A 21,410-nucleotide genomic window follows, 5' to 3' on the forward strand; every position below is an offset into this window, starting at 1 on the left:
GCTCGGCCCAAGCTCAGCCCCAGCTGTGGTAGACATTTGGGGATCGGACCAGTGGGTGAAAGATTTCTCTTTCCCTCTCTGTCACCTGCCTTTGAGTTATACAAATAAACAAATCATAGAAAGGAATGAAAGGTAATGTTATAACATTGTATATGGTATTGGTATTATGCTATACTACATAATTTTATAGTAATATGGCATAATTACACGGAACTGTAATTTTAGGAGGAGATACTGCCACGTGGGGAAGTAGGTGAAAGACAGTTGGTATCTTTGTATTATTTCTTACAGTTGTATATAGATCAACAAAGATGTCAGGCTAATTTTGAAGGATTGAAATATAAATTCAAGTCAAGTAAGTCAGTTTGTCAGTTGGTGAGTTTGTCAGTTATGGCATGAGGCTTAGAGTCATGACATCATAATGGTGAGTGGCCCTGGCTGCTGTGGAATTTTGGTCTTCGTGGATTAGTCCACAGTGCTCTAGCAACTGCTACAGACAGGACTGCTTTTTAGTGGTGAGAATTGAGAAAAAAAAAAGAGATGTTGTCAACTCAAAGGTGCTCCAACCTTGTTGGACAGCGTCCCAAAGTTCCCTGCACCAGGTACTCATTTGTTATATTACGTTGTTTTATATACCAGTTCATTTGCTGTTGCCGATCATCCCATCCACCTGGTAGTCTCAAGAATTATTCTAGGCTGTTCTCTGAAACATAGGAATGTGTAATTTCACCACAGATTTCATGAAGAGCTACTCTTGTTCCTTGTGTTTTTTGCTGTTGAGCTTAAGAGAGCAGATTTGTGTGCTCAGGGGAGGTACTCTCTTGGCTCCAAGGGAAACAGTTTCCTGTAGGTCTCTACAAAGGCTGTCTTATTTATGAAGAACATTTCCATTTTTTTTTCATTCTAGTTTTCTTTTGTTACCAGTTATGTCTACAGAGACCTATCGGAACATGTTTATAAATTTTCCATCTGATGTCTGAGCATGGTCTGGTGTCTAAAGACTTTGGATGATTCCAGTATTATTTAATGCTCTTTAGCACTTTCTCCTCAAAATGTGAATACTGATTTAGGTCAGAAGGCATTCAACGTACCAGGCCCCTTATTATATAAGGTTTCAAATTAACATGGAATTTAATTATAATTACTCAATTTTTTTATTAACCTGTGGTGTGCATCTCTCTGACTTATTCATGTGACGATCATGTGATTTGCTTGGACCCGCTAGTACAATCTGCCTGTATTAATATTCCTGATGTCCGTTATATCTGCACCATGTCTTTCTGCCATGTGGCATATTCATAGATTGCAGGGATTAGAGCATAAAGATCTTTGTGATGGCCATACTGTCTAGCACGGTCTCAAGAACTACACCCCTCCATTTTGTCAACTTGTTTATTGCAGGGTCACTGGTGACCTTCACGTTACTAAGCCCAGTGATCAACCCTAAGTAACTGTATGTCCAGTCCTCGATAACAGTGGGTGTGACAGACTGCTCCCTTGTCACACTGGCAGCGTTTGGTCTTCCTCCCAGCTCTTGCCCCTTTCCCATGGCCTCTCAATGCAGAAGCTGCTTTGTTTGTTTCCCCTGTCTCTAAGGGCTTACTGGCCTTTGGGTATGGTGCTGCCTCTGATGGTTTATTATCCATCGAAGTTTCCAAGTGCTCACCTCTCTTTGGTATCTTTGAAAACTATAATCCTGTTCAACTTACAGCTGTATAGTCCTGTTTATGATGGTGAAACACCCCCATCTTAGCAGTGTTAGCACAAAAATCTTGTATAAAGTTCTAGCCTGTGTTTGATTGTGACTATTTGTTTTGGGTGTTCGATACACAGTAAGAATAGCTCGGCTGCTGCGGTGAACGTCTCCATTGAGAAAGTCACATTGCTGGAAGGTGTTGCCCTTCCATTAATGATCCATGGCCCGGTGACACTTAAAAGTGGCCAGAAGAGGAAGAAATATCAGATCTTCTTATATAGCAACACTTTACTTCTATCTAATTCCAAGTATGTATATGTTATATGGTTTCTCAATCTTTATTGTCTCACAAACGTAATTTCATTTTCCGGAACTCTCACTGTAAAAAGAGCGCTTTTACTTGTGCTTCATGCAAATATTTTGTTTCTCAATTTTATCAGATAAATATTATGAAGGTCCTATTCCATGTGCTGTGACTTAGAGAATACAATCAAGAATGGGTCAGACAAAGTCTATTCTGCTTGAGGCTCACAGACAATTAAGATAAAAAGACTAAGATTAATCCTCCTGATAGTAGGATGGATAGGGGCCGTGTGGAGAAGAGTAAGGTATAGTGTCAGAGAAGGTTCACCATAGAGGGGCTCTCTGAGATGACAATATTGCAAACTTTAACCATGAGATTGGAATCAGCCACCAATTCTAGGCAGGGTACTCCAAGCTTCCTGGCTGCGTATCAGCAGGCCTAATATGAGGCGTAGCTTGAACCTTTAGGAAGGCTATGTCCCTGGACCCCACTGCAATTCAGCCTGACATTGCGTATGATACCGAGCAAGTGCCCAAGAATCTGGACATAAAGGATCCTGACAAGCCCTAGGAAGGAATACTGCTCTTACACATATTTCACTAAGGAAAAGACCCTAATAGGGAATCAATTCTAGCACACTTTGGGAAAGAGCTGATTAGAGTGCAGAGAACTTGGTAGGGGAGACTTGGTAGGGAGACTTGGTAGGGGAAGCAGTAGCTCCCATCAGCAGCACCAAGGGCCTCTTCACCTTGGGCGTGCCAATGAAAGTAAAAGACGCAGCAGGCAGATTTAGAATGTAACCTGCAGGTAATGGGAAGTAACTGTTTTTCCTTTCAACCCTGAACAGCAATGCGACTAATACGCAGTGTGCAAAATGATGATTTGTTCACACCTGTTTGCAGGCAAGGAGTAGAAGGGGATGAACTGGCCTGGCTAGTTGTTGACCTGATTGACTTGTGTTTCCCTGACTCATTAGATGTTATAAAAGACAAAGACTATTTCAACAAGCAGGATAACATCAATAAGCTTTCCAGTCAATGTACAGAAAACCATCTTTCTTGTTGCTCTATTATTTCCTGCCCTCTCTCAGACCAAATTTTGTAAAAAATACTTTCATCTTTGTGACGAAAGTAATAGATGTGATGGGTCAGGCCCTGATGAGGTACTGTGTTAAGAATGTCTCGTACTTCCTGTTAGTGGTTAGTGCAGTGTTAGTTTTTGTTTTCATTAAAAAAATTTAAATTTTTGAAAGTCTTAGCTGAGAGAGAGAGAGAGAGAGAGAGAGAGAGAGAGATCTTTTCTCCACTGGATCGCTGCCCTGGTGACTGCAGTGACCAGGTCTATAGCAGGCTGAATCCAGGAACCTGGAGCTTCCCTCTCTCCCAAGCAGGCAACAATGGCCCAAACACATGCTTCCTCTTTTGATGCTTTTGCTAGGTCATCACCAGGATGTTGGATTAGAAATGGAGCAGCCAGGGACACGAATCAGCACCCTTATGATATGCTGGCTTTGCAGGTGGTGGCTGAATTCACTAAAGCACAGTGCCAGCCCCTCTGGGGTCAATGTTTGGAATCATTAAAAGCACAGTTTTCCCCCAATCTATGTTGCTGCTGACTCCCTGCCTGGATTCCACATGTTGGCTGGTTCATGTCCTGGCTGTTCCACTTCCCATCCAGCTCCGTGCTTATGCCTGGGAAAGTGGTGGAGGATGGCCAAAAGACTTGGGACGCTGTACCCACATGGGAGATCGAAAAGTAATTCCTGGCTCCTGGATTTGGATTGGTTTGGTCCTTCCTGCTGTTGTGGCCACTTGGGGATTGAATCAGCGGTTGGAAAAATCTTTCTCTCTGTATTCCCTTCTCTCTGTAAATCTGCCTTTCCAATAAAAATAAATAAATCTTTAAATAATTCTGCCAAATTATTAAAATGTGCCTGCTTCTCCTTGGAAGGCAGTGGAAAAGTCAGTCTTTCTCCCCAACTACTATACACACCCTAAAATCTAATAGAGTAAATACTTCTTAATATGTATAGCTATATCAACAGCTCTGGCTTTTGGGGGCCATTTAGGGAGTGAACCAGTGGATGGCAAATCTTTCTCTTTCTCTATAAATCTTGCTTTTCAATAAAAGTAAGTAAATGCTAAAAAAAAAAAAAAAGAAAAGGAAGGGACTAGCTAGGCTTGAAGGGTACTTCCGTCCCCCACAGATTGCTGTTAAAACACACCCAAGATGACACTGCTCTGTTTCTGTTGCAAGTTTCCTATCTTCAAGAACGGAATTTTTGCTTTAGTAGGCCTATTATCACCACACGTTGTGCAACATTTGCTATTGAGTGCACATTTCATTTAAGGCAGTGCTGTGCATGCGCACACACATTCATGATAGGATGATCAACTACATTAATGTAATTAATGGTGTCCTATAAGACTTGATTCACTTCTAAAATATTGCTTTCGTACATGTTATACATTATTATGAACACTAGGAATTACAAGCAATTAACGGTATTTGAATTTGATATATAAACCCCAGGCTTTTGAGGCAGAAAAAACATTCAGCATTCATAATAACATTTTCAACAGTCTTTGTTAGAAAATAACATATTCCATAAAGTAATATCTTCCTCTGTGAGCAAACATTTCTTTCTGGTAGTGCTTCACCCTCAAAAAGGAGCATTGTGTGCCATGCCTTGATTCCATTTTTGTTCAGATCAGTCATCCACACCGAGGGCAGCATTTGTTCCATACACCACGGGAAGGAAAGTGGGTGACTGTAGGTTACATCAGATCTCAGCCCACCCTCGGGTTCTGGGTGGAAAGTTGATCACTTTATAGTGTGACCTTTTGCCATCGAGTCAAGTTTAATAAGTAGTTGACAGGTATACATTTTGTCAGAAAAAGTGAATTTCAGTTGGTATACAAAAACAAACAGGGTTTAAGTGTTTGTGTTTTCATGAAGGCGATTTTAAATCTTTGTTCAACCTCTCAAGTACTTTTTAAAGTAAATAAGACATAGGTAATGAAAGAATGAGTGTCTCTTAAAAATTGGTGTCTTTAAAAGAGCAGTCCTTTGGTAGCTATTGGTTGTCCCCTGCCCCTGGGATTTCCTCAGGAGCTTAGCTGCTGAAAGTTTATTAAGTTCCTTAAGAAACAAACTAACAGAGATTTTGCTTGATTATCCTCCCCAGTTACAAAGCGTGTTTTATTACAAAATGTAAAGTACCAGTGAGCAACCTATGGATGTCTGAAGATGGAGTGGACCCCCAGGGGAAGTGCAATGCCTGTGACAAGAGATCTTTCTTTATAGGTTGGCCCATGTTGAACTTTGTGGCCACCTTCAAGTAAGTACCACAACTTGGTCTTCTAGTTACTTTGATATGCATAGAAGGACAAAGTCAATTTTGTTTTTCCGGAGTAGCTGGAAAACTGTCATTAAATCTCTGCCCAAGCTTCTTTACTCAGATCATGTAAATAGTCACTGTACTTTCCCCTAAGAGGTTTTCATGTGAAAGCGTGCATGAAGGGGTTGTTAAGCAGCAGGGATTAGCAGAGTAAGTTCATTTGTTCTCAGCAGTGGCTTTTCAGGGGTGTTCTAGGAGCTATCTGGTGAGTATGTGTTCTGGGGCCAGGCAAGAATTGAAGGGAGTGAGGCTCGTAATCCACTATCTGATATCCTCTCCTTCAAGGCGCAGGTATTATCCCCCACTCCCAAATTCAATCCCTATAGAAATAGTTTATTTGATTCTGCAAAATAATATTATCAAGACCCTGGTCACCTGAGTTGTGGTGCAGCAGATTAATGCATTTGTCTGCAGAGTGGCACCCATCCAAAGAGGCCAACGAGGCGTGGTTGTGGGCTAGTTTTCTAGTAGTCATTTTGGAACTGTAAGGAAGGGGTTGTGTTTCCATACCTTGGGCAACCTAACCCAGCATTGTTGGGTTCACAGGGATCATGGAATACATGCCTGCTGCTCCTAACAAGCACACACTCAATCTCATGCATATTTTACACGTTGAGATGTCATCCCAGTACTCTACACTCTTCCATCCCACTCCATCAGATCTCGTGAATCATTTTGAAATAATTAGCTCAGTTTTATGATGCAGCAGAAAGTATATTTATTGAAGGTGAAATGTGGCTCCTACGTTGACATGTTTCATTGGTTGTGTGCTGTATGAACACACAGATGGTGTTTGTATCATCTAGTTCCAGTGCATTTGTTGTTGTCCTTACCACTCTTGCAAATTGGCTTGGGTGATCAGAACTGGTGTACATGTATATATGCATGTTGAATGTCGAGGTGGGGTGTACTCTCCTGATGAAACATGTCTTGAGAAGGTGCACAAGTGCACAGTAGAGGAGCTATTGCTGCTAGAATCAGAAAATGTGGACGATCCTGCTGAAAGGTCTGTTACTTCTTTGAATTAAACAAGATGACTGTAGCATTCAGCAATTCTACTTATGGGCCCAAGGTAAGTGCACACATAAATCCCTCAGACAGAGTGCAGAGATGTTCTTAGCAATACTGTTCACAATAGTTAGCAATAATACTTGGCAACAAACCCCATGTTCACTAATTGACAAATGGGTCACCATGTGGTACATAGTCTGGGGATAGTGGAAAATGGGAAAAGCTGCTTAATGAGTACAGGGTTTACTTTTAGATAATGAAAATATTCTGGAGCATGATATTATGAATGATTTTACAATATGATGAATATGCCAAATGCACCAGTGGTTCAATTTTACGCCAGCTGTAATATGCCACCACTGTGTTGATTGTATGTGATATACCCATGTATGCCTCAGATTTAAAAGACTTGGAGGTTGGATATTAAATACTTTGGTGATGCATTAGACGCAATATTAATTATTAATAATTGTAGCAGTAGGTGAACTGATTTCATCAGAGGATCAGTGTGTAAAGTGTTTTCTGGAACATATTTAGTATATTACAGTTCTGCAATCTGTATGAAGAAACATGACAGTATGGATTCTTCCACTCTGAAATGATATTCTTGCTTCTGGACAGAGTATTCCATTCAAATACCATAGCTTTTCACTATGAGTTAAGGGCAGTGCTTTTCATCTTTGAATTACACATCAAGCTTCAAAATTTCTCTTGAGATTTATTTAATGACGTTTTCAGTCTGGGAGACAAACTTACAGTGGTTCAAAGATTGTTCCATGGTCACTGAGCCTACATCATGTAGCACAGTGTATAAATTTAAAGGCAGGGTTTAAACTCCAAGTCCGTGTCTCTTCCACACCATTGCTAGATGTTGCTGAACCAGAGTGGAGTTGGTCAGGTATGTGTGAGCAGACCGCTCTGTGTACCTGAGTTCCCTCCAGCAGTAAGTGCCTGTTGGTGTTAATCTCTGATGGTTCTTAACAGGGTTGGGTTATCTATGATGATTGTCTTACCATGGTAGAATCAGTGCTAATTATCATTTAATTTTTTCTCATTTGTCTAATCTTAGTTCTTCAGTGACGAAAGAAAAATGGTACACACTACTTCAAAGGTATTGGCCAGTACTCATACTTTGAATTTTTAATTTGTAATAGGAGGATGTAAATTTCTGAAGGTTCTAATCCCAAATTATTCCCCTATTTCAAAAACGGATACTTTGTTGGAGTATACTCAAATAACTTTTTATCTTGTCTTCCGCATGTGCTGTCTGTAGTATTTCCTCATTTCCATGTATGCTTTATTTATTGTTGAGTAGGTTTAGATGCTCCTCTCACCCTTTGTGTCAGCTCGTGGGTTGTGTGTGTTAAATCCCACAAGTGTAAGTTATGCACTGAGTCTCAAGGTGACGGCTCCCCCACCACAGACTTCAAGCATTGGGAGGTGCAGGGTCTCTTATCTAGGCAGGGATACTTTGAGTGGTGAATCTGCTGCCAAAGGCATGTGTCAGGACACCATCTGTGCTTCTGTGGGTTGTGTCTTGTTTTCCAAAATTATTCATATGTATATTTTTTCTACTCACCTTTTGATCTTCTGAGTTATCCTATAATTTAACATATATAACCGCAAGTATACTTGACAAATTTGCAACATGGATGGATGTGAAATGAACTAATAACTAAATGCCTATTTGGGGTTATTCCTAAATTTGAATAGAAACATCATTTCAGTCAAGGAAGATGACTACTCACGCAACATCCTCATCAAAATCATCACTGAGGATATCAACAGTGGTGTAACTGTAAGTGTGCTTTGTCCAGTTAAAGTATGGGTTCCTGACTTGGGCAGAACAGAGGCAGAGATAGATGTAGGGGAGAGGTAGAGCTTCAGGGAGATAAGGATGTAGGGAAGTCATAACAAGGGAAAGGAGAGAGACAAGAGAGGGAGACAGAGAGAATGTTTGCAAAAATGACCGCATGCAGAAACGTATTTTCACATGTAGTGTTTATTTTGGAATTAAAACATCCTTTCTCTTTACAGTCCACAATTATAACAGTAACCAATTTAGACACAACAAATGATGTCATCAACTTATCACTACCAATACTAGGATTAACTGTAAGTAACCTAACAGCTACTTTAAAAAAAAAAGATTTATTTATTTTTATTGGAAAGGCGGATATACAGAGAGGAGGAGAGACAGAGAGGAAGATCTTCCATCCGATGATTGACTCCCCAAGTGAACGCAATGGCTGGAGCTTAGTCAATCCAAAGCCAGGAGCTCTTCTCTCCCACGCAGGTGCAGGGTTCCAAGGCTTTCGGTCGTCCTCAACAGCTGTCCCAGGCCACAAGCAGGGAGCTGGATGGGAAGCAGGGCTGCCGGGGTTAGAACCGCGCCCATATGGGATCCTGGGCATGCAAGGCGAGAACTTTAACCACTACGCTAATGTGCCGGGCCCCCTATCAGCTACTATAAGCAAAGTATGTTTTCAGACACACACACATATGCAAGTGTGTATATGCAACATATGTTTGCATGTTAATACAAGGGTCTATTACAAGTATTGATATAGATAGTCCCCAACCCCAGAACACATAAAAGTTGTATGTGAAGGCAGCAGAAAAATGTTTGTGTATACATTATTCTTGTGTTCCCATTTCTTTCTTTCATATGAACTAAAAGCCATAGGATAATGAAATTGGGGCATAGTGTTACAGTGTTAATAACATGGGTTTTATTGTATATCATATATACGTATACAGCAAGAGGCCTATGTGGTCCTTAATACAGAAATTACAACCTTCTCTCTTGGCTTGTTCTTTATGTATCTTCTTTTCTGCTTCGTTCCCTTCAATACCTAGTACTCTGTCACTCCATAACATATTCTTAGTATAAAGAATCTTAAATTATACTATTAGAAAGAGAGATGTAGACAATGAGAGACACAGGTACAGGAAAAAAAAGAGAAATAAATATAAGAGGTCCAAAGCACTGGTGTAGTCCTTGATGTACATGACACATAAGGATGTACTGGAACTGAAGCCTTGAGGCAGGAGCCGGTAATTCAATACGTATATCTCATGTGGGTAGCAGAAATCCAAATAATGGAGCCATTGGAGACACTTCCCAGGTCGCTATAAACTGGCATGTTGTGTCAAGATTGGAGCTGGACTCAAACCTAGGTATGGTAATGTGGGACGCTAACTTCATCCATTACATTAAACCCAATTCCTTGCAAATGTTTATGTAAAGAATATCTTGACTGCAGCTATATCCTCTAATTGTAGATCCTGCAAATGATATGGCTGATACCTCCAATTAATCAGTGAAGAGAAACACAAGGCTTGAGGAGATACGTGTGTGATCTATTTTTTTTTTAAAGATTTTATTGTTACTGGAAAGCCAGATATACAGACAGGAGGAGAGACAGAGAGGAAGATCTTCCATCCGATGATTCACTCCCCAAGTGAGCCGCAACGGGCCGATACGTGCCAATTTGATGCCGGGACCTGGAACCTCTTCCGGGTCTCCCACGTGGGTGCAGGGTCCCAATGCTTTGGGCCATCCTCGACTGCTTTCCCAGGCCACAAGCAGGGAGCTGGATGGGAAGTGGAGCTGCCGGGATTAGAACCGGCGCCCATATGGGATCCCAGGGCTTTCAAGGCGAGGACTTTAGCCGCTAGGCCACGCCGCCGGGCCCGTGATCTATTTTTTTTTTAAGAAAAGGAGAGTGAGCCACTGGGCCCGGCACAATAGCCTAGTGGCTAAAGTCCTTGCCTCACATGTGCTGAGATTCCATATGGGCGTGGGTTCTAATTCTGGCAGCCCTGATTCCCATCTTGCTCCCTGTGTGTAGCCTGGGAAAACAGCGGAAGATGACCCAGTGGAGGAACCCAGCGGAGGGACCCTGCACTGGTGTGGGAGACCCAGAAGAGGCTGTGGGCTCCTGGCCTCAGATTGGCTCAACTCCAGACATTGAGCCTGGCTGGGGAGTGAATTATTGGACAGAAGATCTTTCTCTGTGTCTCTCCTCCTCTCTGTATATCTGATTGTCCAATAAAAATAACTCTTAAAAAAAAGGAGGGAGTCACCAGCTACAGGCTTCCTGCCTTATTACCTGTAACGGTTATGGGATTATTGCTGGAATTAGGAGTCTAATCTAGTTCTTGGGCTAGTGTTGTGGTGTTGTGAGTTAAGCTGCTGCCTGCATGCTAGCATCTCATATCAGAACCCTGGTTTGCATCCTGGTTGTTCCATTTCCAATCTGGCTTTCTGCTAAGGTGCCTGGGAAAGCAGTAGAAGATGGTCCTAGTGCTTGATGCATGTTACCCATGTGGGAGATCTTGATGGAATTCTAGGCCTCTGAATTTGCCTTTTACTCCTACAATGGCATTGAAGCCACTGTATGTAATAGCTCTCTTTCTATCTCTCTCTGACTCGGCTTTCACAATCTTTTAAAGAAAAACTCTAGGTCTCCTATATGGCTGAGAAGTAGTCAATTACCGCCTCCCAGTTTCCACCTTACTTGGTAATTGGAGTCCAGAGCGAGAGCCATGGATCACACCTGAGCTCTGTTGTGGGTGTAAAAGAGCTAGCTGATTTCTTAATCAGGCTACCTGGTTTCTTAATCCTTAGGCCAAATGCTGAGCCCAACACCATGTTTAAGCTGTTTTGCCCTAATGTGGCTGCTCTGTTTTGATACAGCTGGCCTATATTATTAAAAGTTTTACTGAGAAGGACCTGATGTGATGACCTCTGCTTTGCTTTTCTTCAAGGGCTCAGTGAGAGATTACCAGCTATGGGTTGCTCCTGCAAAGGAAGAGGCCCCACAACCACTTAGTGGTAAGTGTCTGGAAGAGTCTAAAGTGGGATTGACTGGGTACAAAGTGACAGCAGTAAAGGCTGTCATGCACGTACAATACCCCAGGTGAGGACTGCTTAGGATGTCCTCAAGTAATCTGCAAAAATCAAAATATTCAATCTCTTCTTAAAATAATATGCCAATCTCAGATTAAAAGAATCACTAAGTTTATCTGAGGAAAAATCCACCTGTCCAATTCATGTTTGTTTGTTTGTTTGTTTTGGTGTTTTTGTTTAATGGTGACATCTTTGCTGCCATCGATAGAATAAATCTCTTCAAGTATGCTCTGAGAGTATATTTTAGTAAAATACGCCCGTTTACATAAAGCATAGTCTGGAAGATAATGTAGGCCAGGACACGGTCATATATGATTGGCTGTCTCTAAAGGGCTTTAAGAGCACGTCATTCATGGTGAACCCTTAGCTGCCATGTTTTAACAAGCTCTCAAACTCAAGTGTGGATTAACTCCTGTTTATCCTGATGGATTGTGTTTATTGTGCTGTAGTCACAGAGGCTTCTTTTCCTGCAAGGAAGAAGTGACTGTAAATCTTCTTCTGAAGGCAGTGTCAGTGTCCCATGAAATAGAAAAGTTACATTGATAAAACTTACAGTGAGAAGTTGCAAATGGAAGAAAGGGAAGACTTACTGTGTTAAAAACAAAACACATATTAAAGCGCAGAATATTTAAACTTTAAAATAAATTTATTTTCTTTTTTTTAAAGATTTATTTATTTTTATTGGAAAGTTAGATATACAGAGAGGAGGAGAGACAGTGAGAAAGATCTTCCGTCCGATGATTCACTCCCCAAGTGACCGCAACGGCCGGTGCACGCCGATCTGAAGCCAGGAACCAGGAACCTCTTCCAGGTCTCCCACGCGGGTGCAGGGTCCCAATGCATTGGGCCGTCCTCGACTGCTTTCCCAGGCCACAAGCAGGGAGCTGGATTGGAAGTGGAGCTGCCGGGATTAGAACCGGCGCCCATATGGGATCCCAGGGCGTTCAAGGCGAGGACTTTAGCCGCTAGGCCACGCCGCCGGGCCCCAAAAATTTATTTTCAAGAGAAAGATGTGAAAGGGTGCAGGAAAGGGCGGGAAGATGAGAGAAAGACAGAGAGGGGGAGAGAGAAACCACACAGAAGTCAGAGTAAGGGCTTAACTACTAGCTCTCTCCACAAAGTCGTACTAACGTCTAGAGAAGGCCTGGGTCAGGAGCCAGGCGCTAGAAACCAGGAATTCAATTTGCTTCTCCCACTTGAATGACAAGAACCCAATCAACCCATCAAGTCTGCTTCCCAGTGTCTGCTTTACCAGAAAGCTGAAATCGGCAACCCTGGACAGGGATCAATCCCAGGTAGTCCAAAGTCAGTGTCAAAATCGGCAACTTCACTGCTGTGCTAAATACCCTCCCCTGCAATGAACTTGGAGAATTACTCAATCACCAGCACTTTGTGAAGGGATTGACTTTGTGCACTCTGGAAGCAGTGCTTTGTACAGTGCTCTGGGATCCTTCCCTCTGCTAATTAGGTAGGGGGCTTCTGAGAAGGCAGCAGTGAGAAGGAACAGTTGAAGAAATCCATGTCCTGCAGCTCTTGAGCTGCCCTGTCCATGGAGCTGAGATGTGGAAATGGAGTGTCTTTGGATTGCTAGCACAGGGGACAGTGTGCCACACACAGCAATTCCTGATGTGTAAAGTCCAATAATTTACAGAGTGTTAGTCACCGATACTCATCTGTTTCTACCCAGAAGCTTATAAAGGAGGGATGGGATTGAAAACAACGATGGCAATCATCATGGAGACCAAATAATTTGGATGAGATGTAAAAATCTAGTTGGTGTCAAGGCAGACATCAGGAGGACTTGTATGTTTTCCGGTGGGAATAGCAGACCTGAACGTGCAAAGTGTCCAAGAGATCTCTGCATTGTAACCTAGGCAACAGGTTTTCACTTTTGTTCTCTTTACTTTCTGAAAAGTTCTTGGCTGGATCCACTGCATTATGTGGCTTGTTCTCAAAGAGGTTGCATGATGCTCACTCACAAGACAGCTCTCTTCCTTCCAGAAGCTCCAGGAGAACTTCAGGCCCCAGGGTGTTGCTCACGTTGATGACCAGGAAGACCTGATCTCCCCTTTCCCCATCAGCAAATCTATATGGCATTTTTTTTCTCTACACAGGGCATGAAAACCCCTTTACCATCCAAAGAAACTATATTCGTTCTGTGTCTCTGCCACCTACATCTGGGAAGTCTACCTCTCCTTCCAACCCTCAGGAGTCTGTCCTGAAAGAATTGTATTCCGAAGTGTGTGGCTGGTTCATTCTGAAGCCCAGGTGCCAAGCCAAAGGCCAGAACAGAAGTGGTGAGTTCTATCTTTGCTAAGAGCTGCCTGTCTCAGCTCACGTTTCCATTCCTGAGAAGAAATTTTTGACAGAGCTCTTCTCCCTGGAGGAGGAGGTGGCAGTAGAGGGAGGAATCCAGTACTTTACAGAATTAAGCTTATTGTTATTTTAAAAGGTTTATGTTTCTAATATTACTGACATAATTGAGAGAGGGATATAACCCACATGGGCCTCCAGTTAGGATGGAAAGGGTCAGGAATGGAGGAAGGTAAGTGAAACAAATGTTTCAGTTTTCCTTTTTTTTCTCCTCTTTCTGCAATAGGGGAGGGAATGATTCCTTGCAGGCAAAAACTATGTCAGTACCTGGGGCTGGGGGACCATCTTTTGATGGTGCCTTAGAAACCCTAACATGGGAAGAGTATCCCTAGAATATTGTTACTTGTGTGTTTAGATAGTTCTGAGACATTATGGGCTTGCTTGCACCAGGGTTGAGTCAATTTTTCCAGGATCTGTTGGTTGACCCAGTCCACTTTAATGCATCCACAGTCCTGGGAATATGCTGCTTCCTTGGCCAGGGGAGTTGTCCAACTTGCTCTGTTTTCTATTCTCTGACACGGCAGAATCAGGTTTAGAGAAACTAAAGGTCTACTGTCAAAATCCAACTGAGGTCTAGGAATTTGTGTTCATTTGTCTGGATGCCTGGGCGCTGTGTGCGTGTATCTATGTGTACACACAAGTCTATGCTGCATCACAGTGCAGCTTCTGAAGACTGGGAGAGCATGACTTCCCCATTCCAGGGTTTTGCCCTGATTCTTATGTGAGAGCAGTAGGGGATCAATTTACTGTGTAGCTCAGATACAGCTCAAATGGAAAAGCTCAAGGAGACAGAGGGTAGAAGGCTGTGGAACTGCAGTGGGCGCTGAATTGCCATGGCCAGTGGGTTGAGAGGTTGTAGCCTGAACTGCATCTTTTCTTTTTTTAGTATTAAGCCATTTAGTTCTCAAACCACTCATATGTATAATGTTATTTTACACAGTGTTAAAGTGTATTTTTGTACAAGTAGGGTTTAAGTATATGTTGGTAAGTTTTTGAGATCACTAACCAGGTTGCTAAATTGTTTTTGAAGATGTTAATGAGAAAGCTGTTGCTAAGCAGCTTTAAATATGTTTATCTAAGCCTCTCTCTAATGACCTCACAGCAAGCTGACTTTCCTTATCTTCAGACCAGATGCACATTAGACCAGGACTGAATCCTAATGTTAGGGTTTTCTGAACTTCCTGTTAACCATTTTCTTGAATCATCTTGATGTTCTTTTGATAGATGTTTTTCAGCAATTTCTTATTAGTGAGAAGTATTGTGTCAACAGCAAAATTTCCTATTTAAAAATGCTTATTTCAAAAGTAGAACAGTTGAGAAAGAGAGAGAGAGAGAGAGAGAGAGAGAGAGAGAGAGAGAGAGTGTGCTAATTCACTCCCCACATGGTGGCATGGTTGCAGTGGCTAGATCTGGTGTAGACTTAGCTCCAGCCAGGTCTTCCACTGGAGTAGCAGGAACCCAGGACTTCAGCCACCTCCATTGCATTCTCAGGCACATTTGTAGGGAAACTCATTGGAATGGAGAAGGCAAGACTCAAAGCTGCGTTCTGATATGAGATGCCAGCTCTGTAGGAGGCAGCTGAGCTCCTTTCATCAAAAAACTGGCTCCAAGAACAGACTTTTTTTTTTTTAACCCAAACTGTTCTTATTATGATTATTATTCTGTACATATATTTCTCCCTTCCTCCAACTATGGAAATAAGCATCTGTCAAATGGAAAACGTAGAAACTAGGATATGTAACTTGCGTATTTCTACCTCTAATAATCTCCCTTCTTTCCCAGATGGACGCCTAAGCCAGCTGTTTAGGTGGAACGCTGGTAGAAGAGGGAACGACCTGACACAGGGAGCTGCTCCCGCAGCTTCTTTTCCAGAATCGTCCTGTGCAGCCTCACTGATGACTCTGTCTGAGGATGAACACCTGCCCAGCCCACTCTCGGTGCGTCTCATTTTGATATACAACCCTCTGAGGACAGCAATGCTGAGAATTGGTTTTCTCCTCTCATTTTATTTCCAAATGAGTAAACCATTTGTCAGCCTTCAGAGAACAACAATCATGGTGTATCTTGCAGAATCTTAGTGTCAAACACAAAGGTGAAGAGACTCTGCTTTGCTGCGCTGGTTTCAGCGAAGTTCCACACACTTGCTCAGAGAAACCAGACATGGCTGTGGGGTCTGAAACGCTGTGAGTTTACCTCACTCTCACACTCTCCTTTCAATCTCTTGCTTGAACTCTGAACTAACTTCAGAAGTCCTTTCATTTCTTCCTCTTCATCTACATAGCTCAGCCTTGCCTTTCACAAGATATCTCACAGACATTTGATTTGTCATTAAAATTCTTGTATGTACCCTCTGGCATATATTCATCCTTTTTTTTTTTCCTCAATGGAGAATGTGGCCAACAAGAGCCGTAGAGCTTGGCCCATTTTATTTTAAGTTTATATAGTTCATAGTGAATTGTCACATTTTTGGATTGTCCTTCTCCATGCAATCTACTAGGTTTAGGCATGTTATGCTAGATGGAAAGGAGTTTATCATGTAGTTCCATGTTAGGTATTGCCCAGGCCTTGTAGCAGGATCAGAGTGAAAATGAAAGTCGAAATAAATGCAAAATTCCTAGAATACCTCACTCTGAATACCTTGATCTTCCCTTGGAATGAAGATGGGTGACAGAAAATGAAACTTTGGTGAGAAGGGAATGTAATCAGAGAAAAGCACCAGGGAGGAGATGGACCCTCTGCCTGGTTTAAATTAGTACAAGGAATTGCAGGAAGGAGTGGGTCATAGTTACACCAAAGAGAAATAAGTGTGACAGCCAAGTCTCCCTACTGGAGCAAGATCATGGCCATATAGAAATACTGAGAAGAACACGGTAGAGAGAATGGTTTATTGAAAACCCGGATCAGCTAAATTTTGCTTAACAGTTGATTTTACTGAAAAGAAACTAGGGTTAAAGTAAGTTTAAATTGGCCAGATAAAAGTGTAGAAATTATATTTAGAGATCCCCAATTTCCTTTATTTATGTCAGCTCTCTCGGCATCCCCTCATGCACTCTAGGAGTTTTTGTCTAAATGCTAAGAGAAGAATAGAAAGGAAGAAGGAAAAGAGACAAGAGGGGGTGAGAGACGGATAGAGGTGGCATAATAATTTCTGAACCTTATATCTAGAAATTATATCCAGTCTCTTACCTTTGTGTTAGTGTCATATTAGCACAAAAATAAGAGGCAGCAAGGCTTCTAGATCTGGAATGCCCTGTCACTGGCCTTCCTTTTTCTTTCCCATAGGATATGCTTTCCCTCATTGATGACAAAGGACCACAGACTGAGGGAATATTTTGGATACCAGGAGATATAGCATCCTATGTAGCCTTAAAGAACAAAATAAGTTCTGGAGACACAGTGGATTGGGAGCATGAATCCACTCTTGTGGCAGCCATGGCTTTACAGGTAAGGGGCATTCTAGCATCATCCGGGCTCAGCATGGAAGTATGTGGATGGTTCTACTATCATGATTGCTCTAGGGATTAATACGTTTAACAGCTGAAACATCTGAGAAACAGGAAAAGCCTAAATTGTAGGCAGCTGTTCCTTTCATTGCAAAAACAGTAGATGCCAGATAGGCTTGCATTTATCTTCAAATTCCACCCTCTCTCTGGTCACTGGAACACTCCATGCATACAACTTTTCCACAGTCAGCAAACATTGCCTTGGATTGATTCAACAATTGCACATGGGTATAAAGAAAATTTCCAATCATTTTCATTTTCATTTGCCCCCATCAGCTTTTTAAAAACATGGTGGACAAAAGGCTCTCCCATTGTATGTGACTTCCCTTTGACCATGTTTGGTATCTCTGTTCATCCAGACTGTGCTCAACCCAATAGTTACAGTACTGTTTGCACAGTAATCCACCTCTAACAAAGGGCTTGCATTGGGAATCTGAATATAAAAGTTGATGCAAAAAAAAAAAAAAGTTGATGCAGCAAATTAGGTTTGAATTGTGAATTGTTAGACTTTCTTCATTTCCAGAACTTCCCAGACTCTTCTTTCCTACTACAAGATGTAGGCAAAATAAATTCCAGCACCCATTTTCTGTGTGAGCACTTCAGAGGAGAATTGGAGGTCAGCTATGTGGAAGTCATAGTTTGGATATCTATGAAGAAAACCGGGATTAAACTGAATGTTTCAACGAAATATTTTCTTTGCAATTCCTCCCATATATAATTTCTATTAAACTAATGTGACTTTTTTTTAAAAACTTTATAAGGATTTTCTTCGACTGCTGCCAGGAACTCTATTTTCAGCCAGTTTGTATGGCCAGTGGCTCCGAGTGCTTGAGGAAGAGAATGAGGACAAAGTAGCTGCAGTTCAGAGGTGATGATACACTAATCACTCTACTTCAACTATGTTTCAAAACACAACCTACACAATCTGAAAAAGACAACACTCAGATTTCTATGCATTCAGAGAAGAAACAATGTTAAAAGCTTTCATTGGTTACTCAGGTGAAAGCCAGAATAAAATAAGATATAGGATTTGCTGCTGTCATTTAGTTCTTATTTCCTCCTAATATTATTGATACAGAATTGTTGACCATTTTACATGTACTGATTATGTAAAGTTAATACAGGAGGAATCCTATTGGTCAGCAGATAAGACCGCTATACTGGCTATCTGATCTAAATATAGTCGTAAGAATTAACTGAGCAGGGCCCAGCATGAGTGATCATAGGCTGAAGCCTCACTTTGCATGCACAGGGATCCCTTGTGGGTGCTGGTTCATGTCCTGGCTATTCCAATTCCCATCAGGCTCCCTGCTTGTAGTCCATGAAAGGAGTGGGGGAGTTCCAAAAACCTTGGTTCCCCGTACCTACATGGGAAACCCAGAGGAGAATCCTGGCTCCTAGCTTTGGATTGGGTCAGCACCGGCCCTTGCAGGCCTTGCAGCTACTTGCGGAGTAAACTATCTTCCTCTCTGTATCTCTTTTGATAAATCTACCTTTCTAATAAAAATAAATAAATCTTAAAAAATTAACTGAGCAGAGAAGACTACATATGGAAAATTTGTAGTCAATGTGACATATCTGGACTGAATCTGCTACATAAGAACATTGGACTGTTCAATTTCAGCAGTAAACTGTGAGTGGAACATATTTTGGCATGCAACAAGTGTTAGTTAAAATATGCTTTTCTTAATTAGGTATTCAGAAAGTTTACCCTACTTAAATCACATTATTGTGGTTTAACCAAAAACGGTAGGCAACTTTTTCCTGACAAGTTGGTTTATTTTCTGTGTTTTCTCAGGACTTTGTCAGTGGCATTCGAGATGCTCTTTTCTTCATCTGTATGCTTGTCTTTCCTAGGATAATGTTTCTATTCTCTGTGTCTAGGCTCTTAGTCCAACTGCCAAAAGCCAATTTTGTTCTCCTGAGGTGCTTGTTTGGGACCCTGAATAAAATTGTTCAACACTCCTCATTCAATCCAATGACAATACCGGACTTCGCATTGAGTCTTGCCCCAAGAATTCTTTCACTGTGGCAATCAACCTTCACAATGTCAGAAGTAGAAGATGAATTAAGAAAAAAGGTAATGAGATACATCACTTTTACACCTCAAGGAGCAACAACCCCCTTTGGAACTAGAAACCTGGAGAGTAAATGGTGACAGATCATTTTTTTTAAAGATTTATTTTTATTTTTACTACAAAGTCAGATATACTGAGAGGAGGAGAGACAGAGAGGAAGTGGAGCTGCCGGGATTAGAACCAGTGGCCATATGGGATCAAGGCGAGGACCTTAGCCACTAGGCCACACTGCCGAGCCCGACAGATCATTTTTAAAAATGAACATCTTCATGACACTACTGTAGTCTGTCAAGGTCATTTATCATTAACTCCTATCTGGGTGTTATGGAAGGCAGGATACTAAGGAAGAAATGGATAGCAGAGGGTTAATTTTTCTTTGCCATCCAAGAGACAGAGCAGTGACTTGACTAAGCTGTAGAGAGAGTAGGAAATTACATAACAGACTAGACAGGAACACAGGTTTGTAGTGTTGACAGACAGGTGCAACTGTGGCTGTCATCACCAATGGCTGTGCACATCTGTAGCCAAGTTTCTGTGTTTCCTTTCTTGAGCTTAGCAGTGAAGATCATACCTGTCTCCTCTGACCATCGACGACATTCCCTGTTTGGCCTGGACAGAGTGACACACACACTTCCATACACAGTGATCTTCCTCTGCCCGCTGTGGCTCATTCAGCGAAATACTTGTTTAATATTTCCTTTCTGCTACTAGAAATGTAAATTGTAGAATCCAGAACATTCTACGGTAGCCAAAATATTCCAAAAGTAGCCACAGTTCTTCCCCAAGCTGTTGCATTGAAGGGTGAGGGGGAGGCAGAGAGCATGGCTGTTGTGGGAGTCTGCATGCAGGTGATCAAAGAGATGCTGTCTTTGCAGGTGATCCCTTAGTTGTTGAAGGATTTTCACTGACACATTCCACCTCTCACATTTAAGTTACATCATTCGTAAAGTACATTGTGTAATTTTTTGTCTACTGAGTACTTTATGAATTTTTCCAAGAACCCATATATCTTCATGCCAAACATACTGCATACATTAGATGAAAATGATCTTTCCTGTGGAAACGTTGATAGGAAAATGTTAATCATTCAGCTGATACTCAGCTACTGGTTCATATAACTTTGTACCAAATCTGATTTTTTTCTCAGAATTCTGAATTGCATATTTGCGTGTGTGATGTCAAAATTCATAGATGACATGATTTATGGTTATGTAAAGTGAAGAGTACCTCATACCCCATTTTGACCCTTTTGTGCTGCAGATAACTCTCGTATGTTTTCTAATCCAAAACTATGCTGAGATATTTGGAGGTGACATGAGTTTTGTCTCGAGGGAGAGCTCCCTGAGTTCTTACAACAGCTTTGAAGAGATTGCACAGGATTCCAACAATATCTTGGAGAAGAATGATGACACTCTGGGTGAGAGCCCCCTGGGATCACCAGGAGAGCCTGGCAGGTTCTCTGTGCAAGTTTAGCAAGGTCACCAGGTGTCAGAGAAGTGTTTGCTGTGGGGCTCAGGGCCAGCCCTAAGGCATGTTGCGCTGTCCACGAATCCATCTCCTCAGCCTTCCCAAGGCTGCCACTGGCCAGGAGCAGTGTCACAGCCTTGAGATCAAAGACAAAGTCCCTAATTTAGAGAATAATTTGCTACATTGTAACTGTATCAGAGATACCATGTTCGAATCCAGATGGTAAATTAATGTTCATACCTAATTTAAATGGTGCCCTCAGGTTTCTGACACAAAATATGTTCACATCAATGTACATTTTCCCATACTAGGTATTTTTTGATAGAGCATAAGACTATTTCTTTACTAACATACTGTGCTATTTTAAAATCCCTCCTTCTATAAATTTCTTTTGAGTACTCTCACATATAGCATAAATATATCCTGATTAAAACTCCTTTGGAAGTCTTACAACATTGCCTGCTTTATTTCCTGCTCCTTGCACACTCTGTGACACATGAGACTTCTAGGTTTCCAGTGCTATTTGAAAAAGTGTGGAGGGAAGAAGCATCACTGAATATCAAAGCATAGAGTTGTTCTGGAAAGCATAACTATGTTCCTTCATTGATCGGTGATCTTACCTTTGGCAGTTACTGTACTACCCTCAGTTTCTTGCATGTAACG

General features: G+C 41.7%; 2 protein-coding genes across 5 annotated transcripts in view; both read left to right on the top strand.

Annotated features, from left to right (window-relative positions):
* Nucleotides 1-460: 460 nt before the first annotated feature.
* LOC131480012 (rho GTPase-activating protein 20-like) lies at nt 461-15,595 on the top strand. Its single transcript, XM_058662325.1, has 10 exons — nt 461-602; nt 1,834-2,004; nt 5,188-5,340; nt 7,481-7,522; nt 8,125-8,209; nt 8,449-8,526; nt 11,185-11,251; nt 13,441-13,623; nt 15,482-15,555; nt 15,587-15,595. Exons 1-10 carry the CDS (start codon nt 541-543, stop codon nt 15,593-15,595), a joined length of 924 nt encoding a protein of 307 aa, XP_058518308.1. The 5' UTR covers nt 461-540.
* Nucleotides 15,533-21,410, top strand: part of LOC101518591 (uncharacterized) — a 28,920-nt gene continuing 23,042 nt past the window's right edge. For all 4 annotated transcript variants that reach the window (XM_058662542.1, XM_058662544.1, XM_058662543.1 and 1 more), the window contains exons 1-5: nt 15,533-15,636; nt 16,982-17,143; nt 17,964-18,070; nt 19,087-19,282; nt 20,541-20,697. In XM_058662542.1, coding sequence (XP_058518525.1) covers nt 15,595-15,636; nt 16,982-17,143; nt 17,964-18,070; nt 19,087-19,282; nt 20,541-20,697 — 664 coding nt within the window. In that variant the 5' untranslated portion in view covers nt 15,533-15,594. The remainder of the gene's footprint in view (nt 15,637-16,981; nt 17,144-17,963; nt 18,071-19,086; nt 19,283-20,540; nt 20,698-21,410) is intronic.

This window comes from Ochotona princeps, chromosome 4, assembly GCF_030435755.1.
Source record: "Ochotona princeps isolate mOchPri1 chromosome 4, mOchPri1.hap1, whole genome shotgun sequence".
Classification (NCBI taxonomy): Eukaryota; Metazoa; Chordata; class Mammalia; order Lagomorpha; family Ochotonidae; genus Ochotona; species Ochotona princeps.

Excerpts from the sequence above, each read along its gene's own strand:
- LOC131480012 (XM_058662325.1), top strand. The coding sequence starts at position 541 with ATGTTGTCAACTCAAAGGTGCTCCAACCTTGTTGGACAGCGTCCCAAA. Across the intron at positions 2,005-5,187 it reads TTACTTCTATCTAATTCCAA|TTACAAAGCGTGTTTTATTA; the intron begins GTATGTATATGT and ends TATCCTCCCCAG. Across the intron at positions 5,341-7,480 it reads AACTTTGTGGCCACCTTCAA|TTCTTCAGTGACGAAAGAAA; the intron begins GTAAGTACCACA and ends GTCTAATCTTAG.